Here is a 24,182-nt window from a genome sequence, read left to right on the forward strand (position 1 = left end):
CCAAACAAAAAACTTGATTAAATTACTGCTGCACTGAGACATGAGAGCTGTCTGGATCTATGAGGTTGCTAGAAGCAATGCAAAGAAAAGAAGGAATCGTTCGTTCACATACATGGGTATAAATATGTAATTGCAAAACAGTCAGCAGAAGCTTAATAAAGAGTATATTTCCAGAAATTAAGTCTGTTTGCATGGAAGACAGTTTCCCAGAGGAGTGAGAGAAGGCCTCTGCATATAAGCAAACCAAAATAAAATCTGAATTGGAGGAACATATGTAAAACTGCTTTAAAAAGCAACATGTAATTGTAAGGAAAATATATTGGGTAATTTAATAGCCTTTTACCATTCCTACTAAAGTCAGACAGACTACAAACGTGGCAGAAATTGAGAATTAAAGATGCTTTCCCCCCATGGATTTTCATGCTTTGGGATGATAGAAACAGCATTTTTAAACAATTACCTACATACCTTGTTTTTCTTCTGTCTCTGGTGCAGTGTTAGGTGAAGCATGCCATATTGGTAATGGTTAGGTCAAATTCTGTCCTGGTTAGCTTTTGCAATGTTGAATCATTGCATTTGTAGCTGACATACGTTACATTTTGTTCTACACCCAAATAAATTCCAAAGGCATTTCAGTGCAGTGGGGTTTGGTATTTCCTAGGGTATCACACAACTATTAAAGTGTGGCCATGATTCTGCTGTGCTAGATTACATGCAAATACTTAATTAAAAAATCGGTTCAGTTTCTATCTTAGGGGTCTGTTGGATGTACTAGATTGAGGAGATAAATCCAAAGTAGTAGTATGGTAGTAATAGTTGGTTTTATGTTTCCTAACCTATTAGTTAGCATTTCAGCAAATGGCAGTTTTGCATAGGAATTAGAAAAAACAGAGAGTTGCTGATGCTTGGGAACATATTTTTAAGCATAAGGACAGCATCACAGAAAAAGGAAATCTGACTACTCTTTCCGTTCCTCTGCTATAGACCGCTTGAAGATAAAACTTAGTGTTTCATTATTGAATAGGAAACGATAGACGAAGCAGAGAAGGATTTAAAAAGGCTTCAAGATGTTGTTGAGGCATTTTCTTGAACGTGTTGGAGCGAGGAGGGTGGGAAGAGGGAGGTCTGTATAGGCAGAGTCAGACTCAGGATAGGAGGGGAAGGCTTTCCACAGCATGACTGTGGAAGCTGGTAGGTTACTTCTGCTGAAACCAAATAATGTTTATGTGATTAAACCATCAGGTCATGATAGCCAGAGTGTTAGCTCTGAGGGTAGGTAGGAAAGGCAGGAAAGGTTAATGAGCTAAACAGGCCTGCAGGACTTTGCAGTAGATAAGTAGTGTCTAAACTGAATATGATGTCAGGATTACAGGCTGGAGTTATAGGTAGGATACTTTCATGAGTTCCCTATATATTTGTGATTTATGCTCCTCTGAGAGAGAGTTATAGTAAAAGGAGAAGGAGTAAAACCTCAGCTTTAATCATGCTCGGGTGGACTGTATGATTGTGTTTATGCTGGGAAGGTGTGAATAGGTGTGGGATTTTAGTTTGGAAAGGGCAGGACTAGAGCAGCATGGAAGTCCTATTTGCCAGCCTGGAGTCCTGAGGGAGATCAGGCTTAGGATTTAAATGACTTCATAACATTCCTATTATATTCTTTTTCTTGAAAGAAGGGAGTCCGTTCCAAAAAACAGTTAAACAGGTCCTTAACAAACAGTTAGTATATCACTTGTTCTAACAAGGTCCAAATAGATGGTGGCACAGTAAGGACAGAGGATGGACAGTGAAAAGACAAGGAAGATTTCAGAAAATGATGACATCTTGAGGACGTCAGATAGTTCTCCTTCCCTGTTTACTGAATCATTTGACTGTAACTGAATAATGTGTAATAGGCCTAATAGACCTAATGCACTGGCCCAGTTCCATCTTGCACAGTCATAACCTCCTTCTGTACATTTCCTTCTAGCTGTAATGTATTAATCTTAAGCCTCCTTATAACAAATTCTGTCTAGAACACAGTTTGACTTTGCAGTGTACCTGTTTTGTACTACTTTATGATTTACCTTTATGATATTTAGTTCTACTTTGGAAATTTTGATCTTGCTATATTTTGATTGCAATAATTGTGTTCACATCTGTTTGTAACTGGCACAGTTTTGGTTTTTGGTTTAGTCTTGTGTGTGGAAGTGATGCCGTGTGCAGCCCCTGATGCTAAGTAACCAAGTTAGCTGCTAAAGCAGCCCTTGCCTGTGAGACACCATCCTGCTGTAGCAACCTTTTCTGTAATGGTTAATCTCATTGTGCTACATTGTGCTATACAGCATAAAAAATGATAATTCTCAATAAATACTTCCTTGCACTTGTACGGTAGTGATTGCAAAATCCTTATCAAAGAGGAGTTGGTAGGGAAGAAGAGAATTCTGAATTGTTTTTTCAGCTACTATCATGCTCTTATAAATCCTGGATATATGTGGAGACAGAATCTGGAGGGCTGCAGAGACAGGCATATTCTGCTTGGTGAACCTTGTATGCTGATCTGGAGTCAGTGGGATGGGAAAGAGGAAAAATTCCCTTTGATGAGAAGCAGATTTCCTCTGGAATTCTGCTTGGAATGTATTTGTCATTTTCTGAAGCAGTGATAAATGGTAAACTTTTGAACACTTGCAGGGACAGTCCTAAATATAGACAGTTGGCAAATAACCAGTTGATTAAGCAGCCTTTCTTTGACTTAGAAAATGTTTCAGCATTCAGTCAAAGTCATTTGCAGGCCTGGCTGTGTTGCAGATGAGTCATATGGAGTACTGTGATGGTTTAACCTGCTGGAAAAATAAGCTACTGGGTTTGATGATGCCTATATGCAGTCCACATAAGTTTTGTATATGTTTAGTTAGTTTTCTTACAGATAAATCTCTTTGAGGCTTTATCCTTAGCAGTCACATTACTTAGAAGAACAAATGTTTTTTTTGTGATATCTTGAGTATTGTGTCTGTAAGAGGGTGTTTAGGACTATATGAAATCTTGGAAAGGTTAGTCTGAGGGTTCCTGCATGTCTCTTTTACGTGTTTAATTAAGTAAATAGCCATATAAAGTTAAAAGATTGGATACTATTTAACCCCCCATTTCACTTCCAGTCTCTATCTAGTTTTGGATTTGGTTCTGTGCTTCTTTGATTTTTTGAATTAAAAAAAAAATTACCTAACATAAAAATGGCAATAACCCATTCAATTTAAATAATTGTAGCTCAGAAAACAAACAAAATTTTCTAATTTTGCAAAGATGGACTTGACTGTTCTTTCTCTTGATTTAGTTGAAGTAGGATGGATGTGCGGTAATTTTTTGACTAGCAAAAGTACTGTAATTCAAGTTCAACTGAATTACAAACTTTTTTAAAATTCAAAATGAATTACTCAGGCTGTGAGGGGTTTGGAGACTGAATGGTATCACTAGGGCATTCATTGTGGTAAAGAGATGATACACTACTTCTCTACCACCCTAAAGGAAATCTGTGCATTTGTCTCTGTGACAAGATGGGATTGTAGAGGCTGATGATAGATAACCTATCAGCTGCAAACAGTTTTAAAATTTCGTAACTTGCTACTTTTTAACACAAAATTTATTTTTTTGTATGGAAGGAAGAGGTATGGGATGTTTTTGTATGATTCTTTGCTTTCTGCATATTCTGAAAGGCAAACTGCATAAACTTACATAAAGGCAGTTCCATGCTACTGTGAGGATGCCTTCCCTTCCTTGAAAATTTGATGCATACTAGAACTTCAGCACTGACAGTCTTAGGACAAGAATAAAATGGTTTCATTGATTGAAGTGGTGTAGCTATGCACTAAAGCCTTCATTCCAGGTGTGAGTGGTGTAGACTGGAATTCTAGTCCTTGAATTCCAAAGACATTTGCTTATATCCAGTTTAAATCACATGTGAAAATGAATGAAATTCTAATGTTAGCTATTTGTTAACATCTTGAAGATCATTGTGCAGTTTTTACCTGTCACCTTTTGTGCAGTGGAAGAGGAGTTTCTGAGGCTGGGTCAGAGGTATTTTGCTTGATCTGTCTTGCCAAGTTTGTAGAGTAGTTGTGGTATGGTATGACCCTGTCTCAATGTGAAGGTGTTGAGCCTTCATTGGAAAAACCAATTAAAGTAGCCACCAACTTCCCACCCTTTCCCCATATGTATATATGTTATAATCTCATGGCCTGAAAAGATCATCTGTTTACATATTCTAAGTAAAACAAAAGTTACAGTTGATACAGAAAATGAACTGATCTAAAGAAATATTTTTCTTTAAATTTAGGTAAGTGTGAAGACTGAACTCTGCTTGACTAAAAATGCTGGGATCTTGTTTACATTTATACTGGGTAAAACTGAAGAGAGTAGCCTCGTTATGCAAAAATAGAACACTAAATACAAAAATGCTCACTTGTAATGTCGACAGCAATAAGCAGGTGAACTTAGGTTCTTGTGTCCTTTTCTCCTCAACTTTGTAGTTCCAAAGGGGCTGAAGTAATGAGACACTTATATTTTTATTTTATTTTTCCTTTGCCCTATTTTTTTCTTTCTCCTCATTGTCCTTTCCAAGCACTACAATGCTCAACAGGCAGAACTATGATCCTGCCATGTTGCTATTAAGAGTAGAGAAGTGTACAGTGTGTGTGAAATTAGTATAGACTCTCAGTAAATTTCAATGATTTCAGAACACTGCAGTATAAGTACCTTGTGGTTCTTCATCAGTGCTGGTGATAGTGTAGTCTGTCTTTTCCTTCTGTGCCAACAAATGAGCTACAGATGCGTTTTGTCGTACATCTTATGTTTTAGGATAAATTAACCTTTTGGGATGTGATTGTTTCTGAACTGCAACTTTAAGTTCTACCTTACAACATGCTGTCTTTTGCTAAAAACCCAGATCATCCTAACTGCTTCTGCATTTTGCTGCACTGAAAAATAAACAAAGATGCTAAACAAGATGTGAAATGACATTCTACATAGTTCTAGCTCTGTTTGCGTGTGTCCTCCATTGTTAACTGAGTGCTTCATTACTTACCTTCTAAACTAGTTAGAATTTGTTTAAGTCTTTGCATATTTCAAATTTTTAGACCCCAAATCAGTGCTACTTGATGATGTTGTGGCAAAACCAACCTAGTTACTTGCCCTATTATGTAGTGATTAGAATTTAGCTGCTTTTCTTCCAACCAGATAATAATTACTGATACTGAATTAATAGCAGTCTGTAGGAGCAGAATCTGCTCTCTGCTTCCATAAACCAGAAGTGGATATACATCTATATTTCATATAATTGTTTGAGCCACAGTAAAATATCAGAAGCTACAGCTGGAGTAGTAATCTGATATGTTCTGTCCAATTTAAAAACTCAGAGGATGATTGAATTCCAGGCATTGTAAGGTGTAAGCATCTCTCTGAGATACATGAAAATCTCCGTTACAGATCTATTGCATTGTGAGAATGTGGTGCTCACTTTAAAGCATGGGTTTGGATTTTAATGTTTCCAAAGTGGCTACATAGATTCTTTAGGAAGAGACTGTATATGATAGTCGAAGAAGGTAAGACTGAGAAAGATGGAAAGGGGCTGCAAGCACTGAGTGTAGTTGTCCAACCTGGCATCTCAGCCCTAGCAGTTTTCACTTAGTCCACACTATTAAATTACCACTTTCATGTAGGTCACTTGTGCACTCACATTCTCTGTCACTTGGACACACAGAGAGAAGCACAAACCCTAGGGAGTCTGTTTCTAGACATTGTTGATACACAAGAAAATTCCTGAGGTGGTGGGGGTAGAGACCTTACTGAATAAGGCAGGTCAGGTTGGAATCTTTGATATGTATTAGAAACACTGACTTCTTTGGTAAATTTGCACCTCTAAGGGAGGAGGAAACTAGGCTTTCCTTATGCCCATATGGCATGCTATAGCTTTTGATTTTCTGACAAACACCGTTAAAGAAATAAAGTACTGTTAATGCTCTATTTTCACTTTGATTTGAAGGAAAGATTTGAGGGCCTCGAGGGCAAGGCTTCGAAGGAATATCTGAGGTCACTTGGTTTGCTTGGCATGGGGGAAGAGAAGGTTGAAGCAAGACATGGGGTGGTGGCGGGGGAGCGGCTGATCCCTCTTTGTGAGCAGTGATAGATCACAAGGAAATGCAGTGAACCTGTGCCAGGGGATGTCCAGACTGGACATTAGGAAGGTTCTTTGCTTAAAGAGAGGGTGCTCAGTCACTAGAACAGGCTTCTCATGGAAGTGTTCATAGCATCAAAGCTTCTCAGAATTCAAGGAGAGTCTGGGTGATGCTCTTAGTCATCTAGTTTAGTGTCGGGTAGTCCTGCAAGAATCAGGGAGTTGGACTTGATGGTCCCATGAATACCATCCAACTTGAGATATTAAAGGATTTTATGATTCTGTGAAATATGGAGAGCTTTTATTTCTTCCTTTGAAACAAAAAGAAGTATTGTAAACAATTTTCTTCAAGCTCTTCCACAAAATCTGAAATAGGTCTGGTTTCTTTTTGATCATAGTTTGATATACTCTTGCATATATTCAAGCCTAATATTACTAATATTCAAGCCTGAATATTAGTAAGTATGTAATTAACAGATAGATTCAGAGCATCACAGATTCTTGAGAAAGCACTTTAAATCAACTGGCTTGTCATTTTTTTAACAGGAAGAGCAGGATAAGCTCCATCCCTCAGAGATCCCAGCAGAATACACAGCTGCAGTAGGTGATGGGATGACATTGAGACAGATATAGCTGTAAGACTGTTTATCTTCACATTAAAATATTTAGCCCTCGTGATAGACTATTCATCTGTAACAGTCCGGAGAAGCTCAGAAGTGGCATGCTTCCTTACTCAGATGTACCTTTTTTTTTTTTTTTTTTTTTTTTTGAAGAGTAAATCTCCACAGCATTTCTTTTGAGGACTCCTTTACACATTGCTGAATGTTTAGAAAGAAACTCATTTTTGTGATAATTTGATGTGAACTAGTTTTGTATGTGATAGAAGAGCATGTTGTCTGCACTGAGAGTTAGAAACCACTTCTAATAATAAATAAGCAGAAGTCTGTAGAAATAGGTAACAGATGACAGGGCAAAGGAATTTCCTTGCACTTTCTGCATCTTTACAGAAATGCTTGGGTACAAGCCCCATTCTCTCCTGTTTGTTAACACTGATTACTGTTTTGAACAAGAATATGGTGTGACACATTTAAGTTAAGAATAGATGGCTGGAAATTATAGAACCTTATTTGACATGATTGCTGAGTAAGACAGGGTCTAGGCTGGGGACTGAATATACACACACAAACCCCCTCCCTCCCCGCCACCCCCCCCCCAACCAAAAAGAACCAACCAAAGAAACCTCCAACCAAAACAAAAAACTCCTGCAAAAATATCCCTGTACACCTTTCCCCCTCAGAAACAAGAACTCCATAGCAACTAGTAAGTCAAAACTTTGAAAAAGACAGAAGTGAAAGTAGAATGGTAAAATTTATTGGATGCAGAAATGTCCTGTTTAGTTTCTGATTCTGTCAAAAGTCTAAATAAACTTGCAAACTTAAATTGAATCATGAAAACTTATTTCCACTATACTCCCAGTCTTCGCCTGCATTTTTTGGTTACTATTGTTAGTGAGTGTTCCAACTTTACATAATTGCAAATGTTTCTGAGGGAATTGAATTAATATAAATCAATATACATGAAGTTTAAAATAGCTCAAACTCATTGAGCTTTAGAAGCTAGGTCTTTTTCCTCGTTAACTCTTACACAAACACCTGCATAATCAGTTGTACTGGGAGGCCAGAGAGCAATGTAAACCAAGGGAATTAAATGTCAGTTGAAAATAGGGTGCTTCCAGTCACAGAGAGATGAGTTTTCCCCTTTCTCTCATCTCTGGTGCTCATAGCTTCCCCTGCTGAATGATCTGTGGGAAGAAAAGTTTTTTCTATTGTTTATGAGGAAGACCATGCTGAGCCATAACATTATTTCTGTTTTTGACTGGGTGGTCTGTCATGCAGCACCTAATATTTTTTCTCCCCTTTCCCTTTCTCCTCTTTTCCTCCTTGAGTTCCAGAATGTTTATACAGAGACTCTGCTGGTTTAATTTTTGGGTACTGGTCATTCTCTTAGTATCGTCCATCCCCAGATGGATGAAGGAATTACTTAGAGGTGGTATCTGTCTTCTGTATCCTACTGTTTGCAAAGTATTCCAACGTATCCAAAACTGACAGCAGTTTTTTTCTGAGGTGTTATATATTTATTAAAAATTCTTGTAATTTAAATATTTTGTACTGCATTCTCTAAATGTTGTTTCTGTGCTGAAGCATTAAAATTCAGCATTTCATGCTGAAAAGAGAATTCCCTTATGAGGAGCCGTTAGGTGTAGGTTTCATTTAAGTATGTTATGAACTTTCCTAGTGGTGTACATTTTTAAATAGCATTTGGAGTTTCATCTTATTGTTAAGTATTGCTTTGTATCACATTGACTTCACAGACTGATTGCCAGCAGAGCAAGAACTGCAGATTTTTTTGCTGATGTTATGTTAAGCATATTACACAGCCCAAATGCTTCACAGCATACCTTTCATAACAAAACAGGTAATTTAAGTCATGCTTTTATTAAAACATGTATATATGTTGATTTTGGTAAACCATACAGGCTGGTTTGAACTAAAAAATAAATGAAATTCAAACTTTATTTTGGTGCTAAATGTGATACTAACTGCTGTAATTGTTAACATCCTAGTTCCTCAAATTAATGGACATCATTACAATGTATTTGTAAGGCTGGCCTTTAAATCATAGGAATGTAAAATTCATGTGGTTTCAGTGAGTGTGGATCTCCTCAGACAGGCATAGTAGTCTATTTTTATAAGTAGGCTTCATTCTCAATATTTACTTCTCATATATTGCTATGTGTAATAGATGACACAAATCACCAACCCTCTGAGGGTTTCTATAAATTTAAACAGCTTGCTAATGTCTTGTATTCTTGTAGTAGAATATCTCAAATCTCCTAAGTCAGAATGGTTTCTTATGATATTACATGCTTTTTTTATTCAGAAGTGGCAATATATATGTTCGTGTTTGTATATATGAACTCTGTCTACAGCTAGGGATTAAATGTTCAAATATGACTGAATGTAGTTACATTGCCATTGTACCATATCCTCTTTGGCTGATGCTAAGAAAAATTATTGTTCTACTTAGCTGGTGAAAGAAAGGAAAGAATTACGCTTTGTTTATTTTTAACAGACTTTCCTAATTCCATTAATGGTGAACAGATACCCTTTCAACAGCATTACATGGCCAGCATATGCTTCCCAAATAAGGGAAAGGAAGCTACATGTAGTTACTCCATTTGTTCTTTCAGTGAAAAATACTTACATTACACAAAATACTGTGTAATTGTCCTCTGATATGCTGAGTAGTATGCAGTTAACTAGGTAGAAATAATAAGCTAAAAATAATACAGACTGGGAGCAGAGAGTGACCTTACACTGCAAAGCTGTGAAATCATCACCAGTCTCTAATGTTACCACTGCTCCTGTCCTGACAAATGTTTATCTGGATGCTTGTCAGTATCTCCAAGGGCAGTGAATCCCTTTAACATCTTGAACTCATTGATACAGAACACAGGATACAGAGAAATTTTAGTTCACACGTTGTAGCATACTTATGACTGGAAATACTGGAATTGTCTTATTGACATAGAATGCATGTCTGTGAGTTGGAGTAAGTTGTGTTGCTAGTTGCTGAGATGAGGTTACAACTTTAGGTCCCCTACCAGTGTCCTCAGAGTTTACCAAGTAGGAAAATCTGAGCCTGGATGCTGTGAACAGCCATGTGCATAGGTATTCATATTGTATATGTCCCTTTTATGGACATAGGGGTTTTGGTTTTGTTTGTGGGTTTTTTGGTTAATTGTTTTGTTTTGGTTCTTGTTTGTGGTGTATGTTTTTGTTCGTTTGGGTTGGGTTTTTGGGGTTTGGTATGTTCGTTTGGGTATTTTGTGTGGGTTTTTTGATTGTTTTGGGTTTTTGTTTGTTTGTTAGTTGGTTGAAGGATTTTTTACCCCCACTCCCAAAGACTTAAGACGTGGGAAGGATGTTGTACCTTGGATATTTTTACATTTGGAATCAGAGTTTAAGCAATTTTGAGCTCTGTGGTTTATTGGAAGTAAGCCAAGCCTGAGAAGAAGATTGTTCTTTGCTAGCTTACATACCTCTCCTTTGGATCATTTGTTCTTAACTACAGTAGGCATAGAAATCCGTGGAGATTTCTTTTCCTGACAGTGTCCTCTTTGATTGAAAACTAAAACCTTGACTGTTGAAGAAAATCTAGCAAGTCCCTCTGTGGGAGAGGACACAGATATCAGTGCTTTTCATAGATTACGAATACATGATAGTGTCTTCAGTGCAAAACTAGGAGATATTGAAAGGTGAAAGTTGAGATATTAATGTAATTTACTTTGTTTGTTGTAACCATATATTTTTTAAGATATTTCTTGTCTTCTGAATTAGCTAGGGCAGCAGATTTGCCAGGGATGATGAATTACCCATTTTGGTGTTAAGTAAGAGGATTCAGCAAAAATCATTGAGAACAATGTCTTAATCAGTCATTAATGTCCCCTCATATGTGAATTTGTCAATTTATATCTCCTGTTTCCTTCTGCTTAATAAAATTTTAGTTAATACATTGTGAAAATCTTAATGCAAATTAATGAAACTGAGCCAAATCTTAAATTAAAAAACTTTCAATTTGTGTTTGTAGTTCTTATATTCTGTTCATTATCAATTTTTATTAACTGAAATAGTGTGATAGCCTTAAAAAAGTTTTATAGCTTTATAGTACAAACAGGGCTTTAGTTTTCTTTGTAATTATGCTTCAAATGTTTTTTTCTAAGATTTTCCATACTTCTAAAGCAGTAATTGATATGCTTACCATAAAGATAATTTCTAATTCTGTATGCTCTCTAATTCTATGGTTCAGCTCTCTATACCATATCTCCTAGGAGATGAAATTGAACTACTGTGATAGATAAGAGTTCTTGCAATCAATATCCTGTTTACCATTACTGCAGTTTTCCTTCCATTCAAGGTGGGGATTTTTTGTAGTTAGTGACAATCTGCCAATAATTCTATATGAGGAAGATTTGTTTATTGTATTGTGGCTCTTGACAGATCTTGGCTGTGCTGGAACATTACTTGATGACTGCAGAATTATCTTAATTCCTTTATTTCCTTCCTTTCTACTGCTTGTTCTTGTGCATTAAATTAAAAACATGGCTCAGTGATGCATATGTTCTATGTCAGACAAAGTACTGTGAAATGGAGGTGTGTTTCAGAGGGAAAGTAATAATCTTCATAAATACTGTTTGCACTATCATCATATGTATGTCAGTTCAAGGTGTCATTGGCACAATACAAGAGTAGTAAGACAGGAGTCTTACCCAGAATATGTGACCTCAAGGTTCTTAATTTCTTTTTGTAATCTTTCTAATGAGCACTGTGGTACCTTGTGAAACTTTATCTACTGCAGTGCTGAACTCTGAAGTGGAAGAAGGAATGGGAAATGCAAGTTTGAGCATATTTCCTCCAATCTTTCCCAACTTGCCTTGGGAATGAAGTAATCATGATTCTACCTCCCGATTGCTTTTTGCTTTAAAGTGATTGTTATTTCTTCTAGTTATTGTACTATTTTTACATTGTCAATTGTGATAGGCAATTACGAGGGTTAGATTCACTGTTTCCCCTGATGCACAAAGTTTTCAGAGAAAAACTTATAAGTCCGTGCCTAAACTTATTTTTTCCCTGAAAAATCATATATCCTCGGCAGTATTTTAAATGTTTTTCCTGAAACCCAAACATTCCATTTCAGTTTCCTACCTTTTTCTTCTTGAATATTAAAAGAGGAAGTTTTTTAATGGAATTGGGACTAGTGTTGCATTACTTCAAATAGGAATATTTGTGTTTTTTTTTTTTTTTCAGGAGTGTATTTTACCTGCTTTATCTAATTAGAAGGAAAACTAACATCAGCATAGCAAAAACTAATGTTTTAAATTGCTGTTGTATATTGCCTTTCAGCATACTTTAATTAAAGTGACATTTGTTTGTCCTATAATATCACCATTCCCTAATCGATGTACTGAGCAAGCATCATGGTGACAAGATAAGTTGCTTTGTTTTGTTCCATATGTCTGTGTTCCAAATTTTCTATAGTTTTAATTGGTTCCCTGCAGAATAACATTTACAAGCATATGGTATGGAAAATGCTGACTGCATTTATCATATATTTTACTGTATTGGTGGCACTATATCACTAAGCCTTTAAATGTGATTATGAGGTTATTTAATGCAGTCAATAGTGTGCTTAAAACACAGCAAAAATCTGCAGTGAGCCAAGTAGTATCAAGGAAATATGTTTAAATGTCTTCTTAATGCTTCAGGGATAGATGAGGAAGTCTGTTTCAGAAAAGGTTTTGATAATGTTTATGCTGAAACATACTTTGTCACCTGAGAGCAAGTCTGAAAGCTCTGTGGAGTCTAATTGGCATCACAAGAGGAATGTCTGTAGGAACGTCTGTAGGAACTGTAGAGGCAAAATACCTGGTGTGTCTAGGCTTATTGACTTCTGAAGAAATGCAGTGGTATAAGATGGTGAAATGAAATGGAGGATCAGCTTCTTACTCTCGTATGTCTGGCATTGAAGACATCAGTAGCACGTTTTTGCAAGATTCTGCTCTGGAGAAAGATGGCCAGTGCAAAAGGAAGGGACCATGAGTGACTGAGAAGACCCTATGTGAGGATCTTAGTTCAATAGTATTGACATAGATTATTCCTCTTTGGATATGCTGAAGGGGAAGTGTGTCATGGTGGAGAACATCTGATCTGGATTCTTTGCTGAGGCAAATTGATCAAGGTGGTTTCAGACTGCTCCAAGAGGTGTTCTGTGGGTCATTGCATTAATGACCTCTTTGGATTTCATGAGTGGACTGGACACTTGGACACAGCCCAAATGATCACAGAAAGAGGTTCACTCCATATGTGGATATTTATGATGTATGTATTACATCCTTTGCATTTGTTCAAGAGGTAACATACAGTCTCTTTCCCTAGCGTGAACCCAGATGAACTCACTAAATAAACTACTTAAAAATTTCTATCGCTGTTGTGTGTCATCTGTGTAAAAGGGAGCATTAGGCATTAAAGCAACATAACTTTATTAGTGACTAGCCCTACACTGAAATCATATGCATGTTAAAAGTAATACAGGAATGTAATTGTGCATTTTCTCATTTGTGATATTTCTGTGGCTCTGATGTTAGTGTTGTAGTGAGGACAATTCAGAGATCTAAACAATATAGACCTAACTAATTACTGTATGAATAAAAATTGCATTCTCATAATGAAACATATGTTTCTTTTCTCATAACATTTCAAATAAAAAAATAGATTTTTTTTTAAGTTGGGTTTTATTTTGAGTGCACTGTCATTTTACTAACAAGCACAGTATTACAATTTTTATTTATTTTACTAACAAGCACAGTATTACAGTTTTTATTCTGTGCTCAGAATACAAAAAATCAACCAAACATCAAATCAACCAAATATTTATCCTTCAGAAGGACAACAGGAGTAAAACATATTACAATCATAGAATTACCTCATGGAGAAAGAAGCTGCCAATGATAATAAAGGAGTTTTTGTGGAATGATGTATAGAGCAGGCAGAGCAGAGCAGTACTGGCTGCTGTGGAGGAATAGGTGTCTGGTTTTCAGTGTGGAATAAGAAGAGCAACTGAAATGATGCTGAAGTTAAAAACTGAAACAAAACAAAAGCCAAAACAAAAACTAGCAACTTTTCAGCATCACTCTTACCAGAGAACGGGTAAAAGACCAAAGACATTTTAGAATTATGATATGATGAACCTGTTGAACTAAAAAGGCAAAAGTGGAAATGACTTTGGTTTGATCATCTCTTCCAGCTGTGATTTTCTCGCTCACTAATGATACTTCTACTGAGTTGTTGGCTTACTTCAGGCTATGGTTTCATGTTCAGCCTGGTGCCCATCACTTAAGGATTACGCTGACTTAAGAAAGATGAAGCTTGACTCCAAAGGCTTCTATAAAATGCAGTGTTAAAGTGCTGCCTGACTCTTGGTAAACTCATTCTCAGTTGCAGAGTTGCTTTCTTCATTTTAAAGAAGCAGCTAAACTTAAAACAATCCAAGGTCAGACGTTAAGTTTGTGAGAGGCAGGTAAATTAACTGCATTGTTTGGATTGCTTGCCCCTGCCTTCCTCAAAACAAACCTTTTTTTCTCGAATACACTTTCTTTGCTCTATATTATTTATTTAGCCTCTGCACTGTATGAGGTAGGGGTTTATTGCTACCTGTCGCCTCCTGATGCACCACAGAGCTGATATATTTACCTGAGGGGCACTCTGCTCCTCGGGTAAGTGTACTCCTACTTTTAAGTGATTTGTGCCTAATAGCTCAAAGAACTGTTTGGTCCTATAGTAAGCCAAGCAATTCCTAAGGGAGATAAATACAATCAAGTCCTGTAAACTAGATTAGGCATCCCAGTCTCACTTCTGCATGCTAAGTGGCAAGTGGGGAAGGAGTGGGAAGAGGAGTTAGGTAGCTTGAGATGGAAATTCAAAGATTTGCTGTGACTGACTGTAAGATGTCCTGGAATAGGAATATAACTTGCTCTTTTGCTGAATTTCTGTGTGCTGTATACTCAGTTATTAGGTGAAAGCACTAATCCTGTGTAAGACAGTTAATTTAAACAAATGAATTAATACAGCATAAATGAAAGGAGACTTTGATTTTTATTTTAGTAACTTCTATCATAGAGAATTTCATTGACAGATGGTTGAAGTACTGCTAAGTCAAGCTTAAGTAATTATTGTGCTGGGAACATTTTCCTTTTTCAGCCATAGGAGACCATATCCTGTTTTGTCTTTGCAGGAGGAGTAATGTGATATTGTTACTGAGCCTAAGGCCATTAAAATAAGACTTTGCTTTATCATTTTGTTTAAATTATATCATAAAAACTTAGGTTTCTCTAATTCTCTAAGAAAAAACATATTTAATAACTTTTAAAGCATTTTTTAGTCTTGATATAGCAGCAAAGATGGGATCAAAACATAAGATGTCAAAGTCACACTTCCAAATGTGTGTGCAAATGGGCACATATATGTACCCCATGTATGATTCAGTTTGTAAACCATATACTATTGGATATTCCAAATTCATATACTCCATGATCTAGTAGAGGTGCTGTCTCAAATGTTGAACCTGAAGGCAAAATTTTGTAGAAGCGGGAGAGTGTGAACATGTAAAGCTTACAAAACATGGTGAAAAATCAATGCCAAACCAATTGGTGCAATAAATATAATTTTAAAAAGAGCCAACAAGATTTTGATTGATGTTCTGAGTTCTGTAGTTCTTCTTGTTTATATTTTAATACAATTTATGCATTATTTGATTACTCGACCTATTTTTTTTAAGTGAAAACTTGATGTAGAAATCATTGTTCATTTCTGGATTTTTGCAATATGAATGAATGTATGTAATAAGCTTGAGAGGAGGTATTTCAAAAACAAGCGGAGCAGACTTGCCTACAGTTACAGGCTGTAAAATTAACTAAAAATGGAAAAGGAATAAATGTTTGTGGTTCTTCAGAGTTCTTTCTTGAATAGTGTTGAGTTTGTCTGCCTGCAGAATTCTTAGAGCCTGTTGGTAATGCAGAAATACTGAACTGCGTTCTCATCAGTAATACCTGACCATGCCAGTGATTAGAAATGACTGGAAAAGAGAGTTCCTGTCCTGTGGAAATTCCAGGAACAATCTAAAGATAAGACTTCCTTGCCTGATTGGCATGTCAGATAGCTACCCTACCTCTTTTCCATTATTAATTTTGAAGGAACGTCACAGTTCTATGGAACATTGTGAATTTGGGAAGCACTATTTTAAAATAAAAAAATGAATAAAATTCCTCCTTTTATTAAGAGGTTGACTCTTAAATATAGCTTTTAAAATACTAATTTCAGAAGAGCAGATGTAATCATAAGGCTGTGTTCAACGTGCTGTGGGAAGTGCACTCATCATCAGAGTGCAGGTATGATTGGGTAAATCATGTGTACAAGTGCTATATGTACAACAGCTAAGGTATGAAGAAGTTCTCCTACTCTTTGTTATGGACTAATCATAGTCTTGTCTTACCGTATCACATTCAAAGCAAAATATCAGATAAAGTTTTATGCCTATTCAGCCATCTCTGAGGATGGTGTTAAATTTTTGATCCTTCCGCCTTTGTTTATCTTACTGGTAAGGCTGTGTCTTCGACACAAAAACAGATGATGTGGAATTAGAAAATTCCCCTTATGTTTTATATTTTGTTCTGCTAGTGGTATTGGTGTTTGCTGTAATTTTTTTTCATATTTGTAAGTAAAGCAAGACTGTACAATGGATATTCAATAAGCAATGATTAAAACATGTCACACATGAAATTTTTGTGACTACATTTCTGTTCCTTAGGGAAGAATCCTTATGTACCCAGATATTTAACAGTTAGTACTTTAGATAACTGTGTGTCATATACTCTACATGATAAATGGGATACTATAGGGGCAGAGAAATGCAATAATTTTTGACTGACCTCAAATATGGGAGAAAACAAGGATTCTTTCTTATATCTCTTTTTAGAATAAGAGAGAATCTATTTTTTTTCCGGACCAAAGCTTTCTTGTGAAAAGACTTATGAAGTATTTAACTAACTGGAACTTTGCATGAAATGTTAAATTAACTTTGCTTTGGCTTAAAACCATTTCTTTGACAGTAGAGATGTATAATCATCTTAAAAGCCCTCAGGCTGCTGGAAGCATAATGCTGCCATTTACTATAAGGTAAATGCAAGTTGCACTCCAAAATGGCTACTGAATAAATTGTAGCTCTGGTTTGAAGGTACAATTTCAGGTACAGAAACCCTCTTCCATGTGATTTGATTACTTTAAATATTGAAAAACAGATTTTTTGCTATCTTGGCCTTTGTCCAGACAGTTAGGATTTTTCCCTGTGCACCTCCAGGAAAGCTGTGTCTGTGAAGCTTGTACTCCCTGATTGGTGCTTCAGCCACAAGACTGGAAAAGTTTTCAGTGTTGTATCTGACACTGTATATTGCTGTGTGGCTCTGCAGCTTCTTCATTTTTAATTTGCTTGTGTTAAGACGTATTGTTTCTTCTTCAAAGAATTGCTATGCTTGACAAGTGCTGTCCCATTCCCCCCAAGGACAGAACTAGTGAAATTTGAGGCAAAAAGCAAATAATGACTCAGAAAGCAAGGCTGTGTGTGGCTGTTGAGTCTGTATTTGTGCAGTGTGTATGTGGGGTGGGGGGCAGGGGTGTGATTGTGTATGGAGGAAATGGAAAAGGTTTTTTTGGCTGCAAAATGCTACATTGAGCATTTTGTAGGCATTCCTGTTTATACTAGGATGAATCTTCAGTGTTTATTACCTTGCAAGATCACTTCAGCTTCTCTATTAACAGAAGGAAAAAAAGTAGAGAGAATGTAATTTTTGACTGGAATATTGTAGTTTGATCAATCACTGCAGTTAACATGTCCTGATCAAAATATTTACAAACCCGATTGGCAGTATTGCAGTATGTTTGAATATATCAGCTGTTTGATGCAGATGGGAACCAGTAAATGCTATTTTTACTGCAGTTACATAAGGATGCAGTTGTCATACTAATGCTTTTATGTATTAATAGACAACAAAAGTGGACAGATATGAGAGCTTCTTCATAGTAAATATCTGAGAATCAGATCTCTTTAAGAAGTAGCCTAATGCTTATAAAGCTCTTTCCTGAGCACAGTAAGTGAATGTTAATCTATGCAGGTCTGATCTAAATTGAGTTATCCTGACTGATGCCATCTGAAAATGACACATAATTTCTTTAATTCATTTTATCCCAGTCATCCAGTGTTTGTGCATTTTACAATTTACCTTTAGTCTTGCTAAACAAAAACTCATAATCATGAAGAGAAATCACTGATCTCATATGTAGTTTGATTTAAGAGTTCTAGCTTCATCATTAACCTCCAGATTTTTTGTAATTCTTAGAGAAATTGGCAGTTCATGTTTCCTCTCAGGTTTAGCTGTGATAACTGCAGGAGGTAATCAGATTTTAGTCCTATTGTGGCTAAGCCTTACTGGGCTTATGGATCTTTGTATTCTGGATTGTGACCTTCTCTGCCCAGGTTTTTGCATGGAAAGACCTGTAAGAGGAAGCCTTACATACATGTAACTGCTTTTCCTGAAGATGGCTGATGAGCATGTAATAGACTAAGCAAACTAGTTGTATCTGAGATAGTGGAAGAGGAAGCAGTCTTTGACATGTGAGATAAGCAGTATGCTTGGATGGCATACTTGCATTTATGCACAATGTATAATGGAGAGTATTTGGAGGTTTATTATTAGTAAATAATAATAAGATGCTAAAAAGCCATTCATTTAGCTGCACATGGGGAAATGAAATATTGGTGAAATCATGTATCTGGGATCTGCAAGAAGGGAAGAAGAGAAACAAATTCATCTCACTGAAGAGAAAAGCAGGAAAGGTGGGGAGAAAGGTATTGCTAGTTGCTGTCACTATCACAGAGGGACCTTGACAGGCTTGAGAGATGGGCTTGGGTGAACCTCATGAACCATAAGGCCAGATGCAAGGTGCTGCACCTGGGCCAGGACAATGCTGAGCACAAACACAAACTGAGTGGAGAGGGACTGAGAGCAGCCCTCAGGAGAAAGACTTGTGGTTGTTTGTGGAGAAAAAGTTTGTTTTAACCTGGCAATGTGTGCCTACATTCCAGAAAGCCAGTTGTGTCCTGGGCTGCACCCAAAGCAGTGTGGGCAGCAGGCCAGGGAGGGGATTCTGCTCTGCTCTGCTGAGAGCCCACCTGCAGGGCTGCATCCAGCTCTGGGGTCCCAGCTCAGGAAGGACATGGAACTGATGGAGGCCACAGGAGATCTGTTAAGTCAATCTCAGGGCTGGAACAGCTCTCCTGGGAAGACAGGCTCAGAGAGCTGGGAATGTTCAGCCTGGAGATGAATGCAGTAGGACCTTAGAACCGCATTCCACTACCTAAAGGGGAAATACAGGAAAGATGGAGAGGGCTTTCTGACAAGGATGCGTAGTGATAGGACATGGCCTTAAACTGGAAAAGGGCAGGTTTAGATTAGGTATTGTGAAGAAATTCATTACTTAGAGGGTACTAAAAAAAGGATGAGCTCATGAGCTTTATTTTTGTTCTTTGTCATAGCAAATCAAGCAGAAATGCATGCTGCAGAAGAAAATGTTGGAAAAATTATATTGAAAGGAGTTAATGGAGACTGTTTATTGCCAGTGAAGACTTAGAGCATAAATGAACATATCTGTTCTAGTCATTGTATTCTTCAGTAAGCTGTCTTTCCTGGGAATGGAGGGAATATAGGGAATGGAGACTGTCTCCTGGATTTATTACCCAAATCTATTTTGATGGCTGTGTTCCATTAAAGGAAAGAACCTAAGTTTATTCCATATGTTCAGGTAAACCTAAGATTAGACATAGAGAAAAAAGGTTAGCTTAAGAAGAATTGCACATTTATAATCATTAAGGGTAATGTAATAATTACATGCTTCTGTTGAAAGATTAAAATTTTGATATCCAGAATTCAGGGAATTAAAAATAGCAGAAAGTACATCAGCCTGTACATGCCCACAACAAAAATGTTTACTTTCACATGTTTGTTTCTGAAACGTCTCTTAGATCAGTCACATATGTTTCACCAATTAAGAAGCACTGAAAGTAAATAAACTGTAATGTTTCCATGCAGCTGGCTTGACAGTAATGATGTGCACAAGAGAAAAACTTAGTCTTATATTTTATGTGTGTGATTGTGAAGAAGGTAGATCCTTCCCTTCAATACTTTGCTTTCATACAGTAGGTTTGTCTTCTCTTTTCCTCTTGTTTAGAAGGCTCTTAATTTTACTAAGTGAGAACAATTCAAAACTCATAGTACTTCAACTGTGTTCAGCTTCTGAAGATTCAGGGTGAAAGGTTACTTTGTCTATTTACTGATGCCAGCTAAGTGAAGAAAAAAGGGCAAAATTAAAATTACAACTTGCTGCATATTATTTGCTGTGTATTTTGTTTTGTATATTTTCTACACTCTTTTGGACTGTTTTTCTAAATGGATTTGTGAGATGTTTTGAAATGCTTTTCCATGTGTACATGAAGTTGCTGCTTATCTGTTACTTATCTGTGAGAGGGACTTATGTCAGATTCAGACCTCATTGGTTTCTAAACTATGGTGTCTTGTGAAATTTAGTTTTTGGCTTTCTTGGGAGGTCTGAAGCCAAGGAATGTCCTTCCTCTGAACAGGAAGTCCATTCCTTCAGTCAGCAGTGAAAAATGCTGCAACTGAGTACAAGGCCTAATATTTAACTTGTCCTTTTAACTTTTCTCATTTGACTTTTTCTCATCATTTCCACTTATGGCAATTGTCTTCTAATATGTTACAGAGCAGGAGCAAACGTGTGGAAAAAGTCCATGTTGTTCTTGCGAGTAAGCCCTGTGATTTGGATTCGCTTATTTCTACCCTGGCCTACGCCTACTTTCTAGACAAGGTAATGGAAAAATTGGACTGAGTGGTCTTAATTCACTTTTTCCAGGTTGTTACAGACATCTTATTGTTAAGTCAATTGTAAAAGTATTTTTCCTGGACAATAATTTTGTTGTTATCAAAAGTGAGTTTTTAAAAGATAAATAATCAACATTTCTTTCCACACAAAAATGAATGAATGGTTATTAGGTGGTTTATTGAATAACATGAGAAAAATCAGTCCTGTGCTTCATTCCTTATCCTATTCCTCTCCTGGTTTCCCAGGTACTCTCTAAGAGGCAAACAGTGACAGGTGAAGGGAAAAAAGCGTGAAATACCTCTTTTTTTTTTTTTTCTTCTAACTAAGTGAAGGGGAGAAAACCTGAAACAGAAAATCCAGGCTATACCTAATTGTTTACTCTGTTAAAATACCATCCTGATGAAAGACAGGTCCAATTCTCACAAATGCACACGTATGTTACAGGTCAGCCCTCCTGATGTTCTCTGCTTACCTGTGTTGAACATACCAAGAAAAGACTTCAGCTACTTCACTGAGACAAGATTTATTTTGAACGAGCTGAAAATCCCAGAGTCATTCCATATCTTCCGAGATGAAATCAATTTGCATCAGCTGAATGCTGAAGGGAAATTGTCTTTAACGCTTGTAAACAGCAGCATGCTGACAAGGTATTGAGTTTTACGTACACTAAGGTGGCTTATGTGAGTTTGAGCTGTTTCAAAAATTAAGTTTTTTCTGTATTAACATTGATATCGCTATGTTAACACAGACCCAAAAAAAGGAACCTAAAATGTATTTTGTCTCTCTTTATGTTGAGTAACTGTAACAAGGTGAACAGTCATCTTTGCATCACTTTAATGGAACTTCCAATTTTAAAAACCTTATGTTTTCACACCTCTTAGATTAGATATATTAATTTAGTTAAATAGTCTGGAGGTTTCCTGTGGCCAGTAGATAAGAGATCAGAATTTTTTTCCTGCTTCTTAGTTAGCTTTCCTTTGAGAATCTTATATTGATTTGCAGGTGCCCACACACTAGGATATGTGCTCTTAAGATGGCTGATGGATTATAGTGGTCTTTACCAACTACAGCCTTTCAAAAGGCTCAGAGTTGATGTCGGGAAGATCATGGTCCGGATACCCATCCTTAAAAGGGACCATTTACAAGGCCATTGTGAATCTTTTATGAAGAGCCTCTTTATAATGGTCTGCCTGACTTCCCCAGAGTGAAGGATGCTGTTTACTTCCAGCTGTCCTTAGAATTTCATTTAAGACAATTAGCATCCTATAGCTCCATGGTACTCTGAGAAGTTTATAGATTAGACTAAAAGTAGTGAAAATCTGAAGAAAAAAATATGTGTGGATGTCATAGCTGTTGATGTGTTAAGTGCCATCAGCTCAGTGCATCATTCACTCCTCAGAGCAAAAATTATCTGTAAGATCTCCTTTTTGTTTATTACTGTCACTACCTCTGTTTCTTCCTTCTGAAGAATTACAATTAGTATTTTACTATTAAAATTAGTTTGGCTTGGTTACTACTATTGTAAACATAAACATAAAGTATCTTAATGAAAAAAAAGAAAAAAAAGAAAAGTTTTTTTTGTAAGTTTTCAGAATATTAAGTTGAGAAGATCCTAAATCTCCTCCATATAAAGATGGCTGTTTTCAGCACATGTAGAAATACTTTTTTTCAATAGTTTTTAATAGATGTTGTACTTAGTGATGTATCAAACAGTTAAAGAACTCTGAACACTTAATTTAAGAATCATGGATTTAGGACCTCTGTGACATCCTTTGGTTTTATAGCAGATTTCAGGTAGCTATAACAATGCTGTCATAGTCCAGAATTTAAAAAAAATATGTTGCACTTTCTTACTAAGTTGTCTATGTAGCTATAAAGATAAATATATATATATAACTTCTGAATTTGCTTTATAGTGAGGATAAAAGTTTGGAATCAGCTGTTGTCAAAGTCATCAATCCAGATGAGCAATGTGACAAGACCCTGGAGTTACAAGCATGTTCTTCCTCTTTAGTCGTAAAAGAGATTCTTCAGAAGGCACCAGAGTTAATCACTCAGCAACTGGCTTATCTCCTCAGAGGTGAGAGATTACTCTTTATATTAAATACTGAAAGGTTTAATGGAGTGTTTCTGAATTTGCTCATGCAGAAAGAGTGTGATCCATTCTTTGGTTAACAATCCCTTTAAAGACCACAGGAAGCTTCATAAAAGAAGCAGGGAGTAAAGAGTTTGTTAAAGAGTAACATTATATTGAATATTAAAAATGTGCATTTAAAAATAGGCATGAGAGGTCTTTGCTGTATCACTAGACAAGAATATTAAATGAAACTGTCGACATACCAGCTGGGTAGCTGGAAAAGCTGTGCAGTTCGTTGATTCCAGGGGCATTGTGGACAACAATATGGATTGGAATCTAATATTTACAAGTTAAAGCTTTTCCCTCCCAATGGTTGTACTTTTTTTTATAGAATGGTATTTTAATGGCATGATGCAAAACTTTTGCTGTTTAAAAACAGTGCTACCAAATCTGCATTGTGTTCTCCTTTTCTTTTGCAGTCTATGCCCAGCAGAGTACAAAATGGGGGTGGGCTTCAACAATCAGAAGTATTTTCTTCTCTGTCTTGGAAGTTCATAATTTATATTAATTTTCTTGGTTTATTTGCTGCATAGAACTTTCCAGTTGGAAATAAAACAGGTGTTGAACAGTCAGTGCTTTTGGATTACTTACTGTGTTTTAATAATTTTCAACAAATTTTATAGGTTTTAAGTTTTAATGATGTGAAACTGCTAAATGTCCTTTTAAGGAATTAATGTGGGCATGTTTAAGGAGGATTATAAAAACTTGTCTACATTTAGACTTCAGAAGCAATGAGAATCTTGGCAAATCATTGTACTCATCGCTATGATAACTAATAAACACGTTATAAAAAATCAAAAAGTTTAATTTTTTAAAGTATTCCACAGAATAAGCATTAACAGTAGCACAGCATTTAGCCTGCCCTTACAGTATCCTTCCATGCTAACAAGCTTTAGTTAACTTGCCATGAAGCATTTTTGTAAGCTCCAAATTTCTGTTGAGTAGCTCTCCAGGAATCTAAGTAAATGACCAAGCATAATAATTGGTTTTGGAGGCAGAGCAAAAAAAGGGTTTTTAGGGAATATCAGGATACTTGTTTGTTAGTGCAGAGTCAGAGGGAGAGGTCTGAATAATGTTGAAGAATGTGTTCGAGTACTGTATGTGGCTGTGTCAGCATGTTTTGTGCCTCTAATATGTATCCAGATTAAAATTAAGTGCTTTTATTAGTGTTTGCATTAGAGATAGCACTTACAGTTTTGGGAAATATAGTAGCTAATTCTAATTTTTTTTAATCAACGAGTAATTACATTTTGATTATTACATTTGGTAGAGCAAATTTGAGGAACTTAATGGATAAAAAGTCCCTGCATACCTTCTTTTGCATGGTATGAAGTGACTG

At 36.4% G+C, this 24,182-nt stretch overlaps 1 protein-coding gene across 1 annotated transcript in view; it reads left to right on the forward strand.

Moving 5' to 3' along the window:
- PRUNE2 (prune homolog 2 with BCH domain) overlaps positions 1–24,182 on the forward strand; it is a 130,151-nt gene that overhangs the window by 6,099 nt on the left and 99,870 nt on the right. Inside the window, exons 2-4 of the mRNA XM_071424900.1 lie at positions 20,587–20,691; positions 21,151–21,353; positions 22,623–22,786. Coding sequence (XP_071281001.1) covers positions 20,587–20,691; positions 21,151–21,353; positions 22,623–22,786 — 472 coding nt within the window. The remainder of the gene's footprint in view (positions 1–20,586; positions 20,692–21,150; positions 21,354–22,622; positions 22,787–24,182) is intronic.

The sequence above is a fragment of the Agelaius tricolor genome, unplaced genomic scaffold (genome assembly GCF_023055355.1).
Source record: "Agelaius tricolor isolate 1412-34295 unplaced genomic scaffold, bAgeTri1.0.p SCAF_4, whole genome shotgun sequence".
NCBI classification, from domain to species: domain Eukaryota; kingdom Metazoa; phylum Chordata; class Aves; order Passeriformes; family Icteridae; genus Agelaius; species Agelaius tricolor.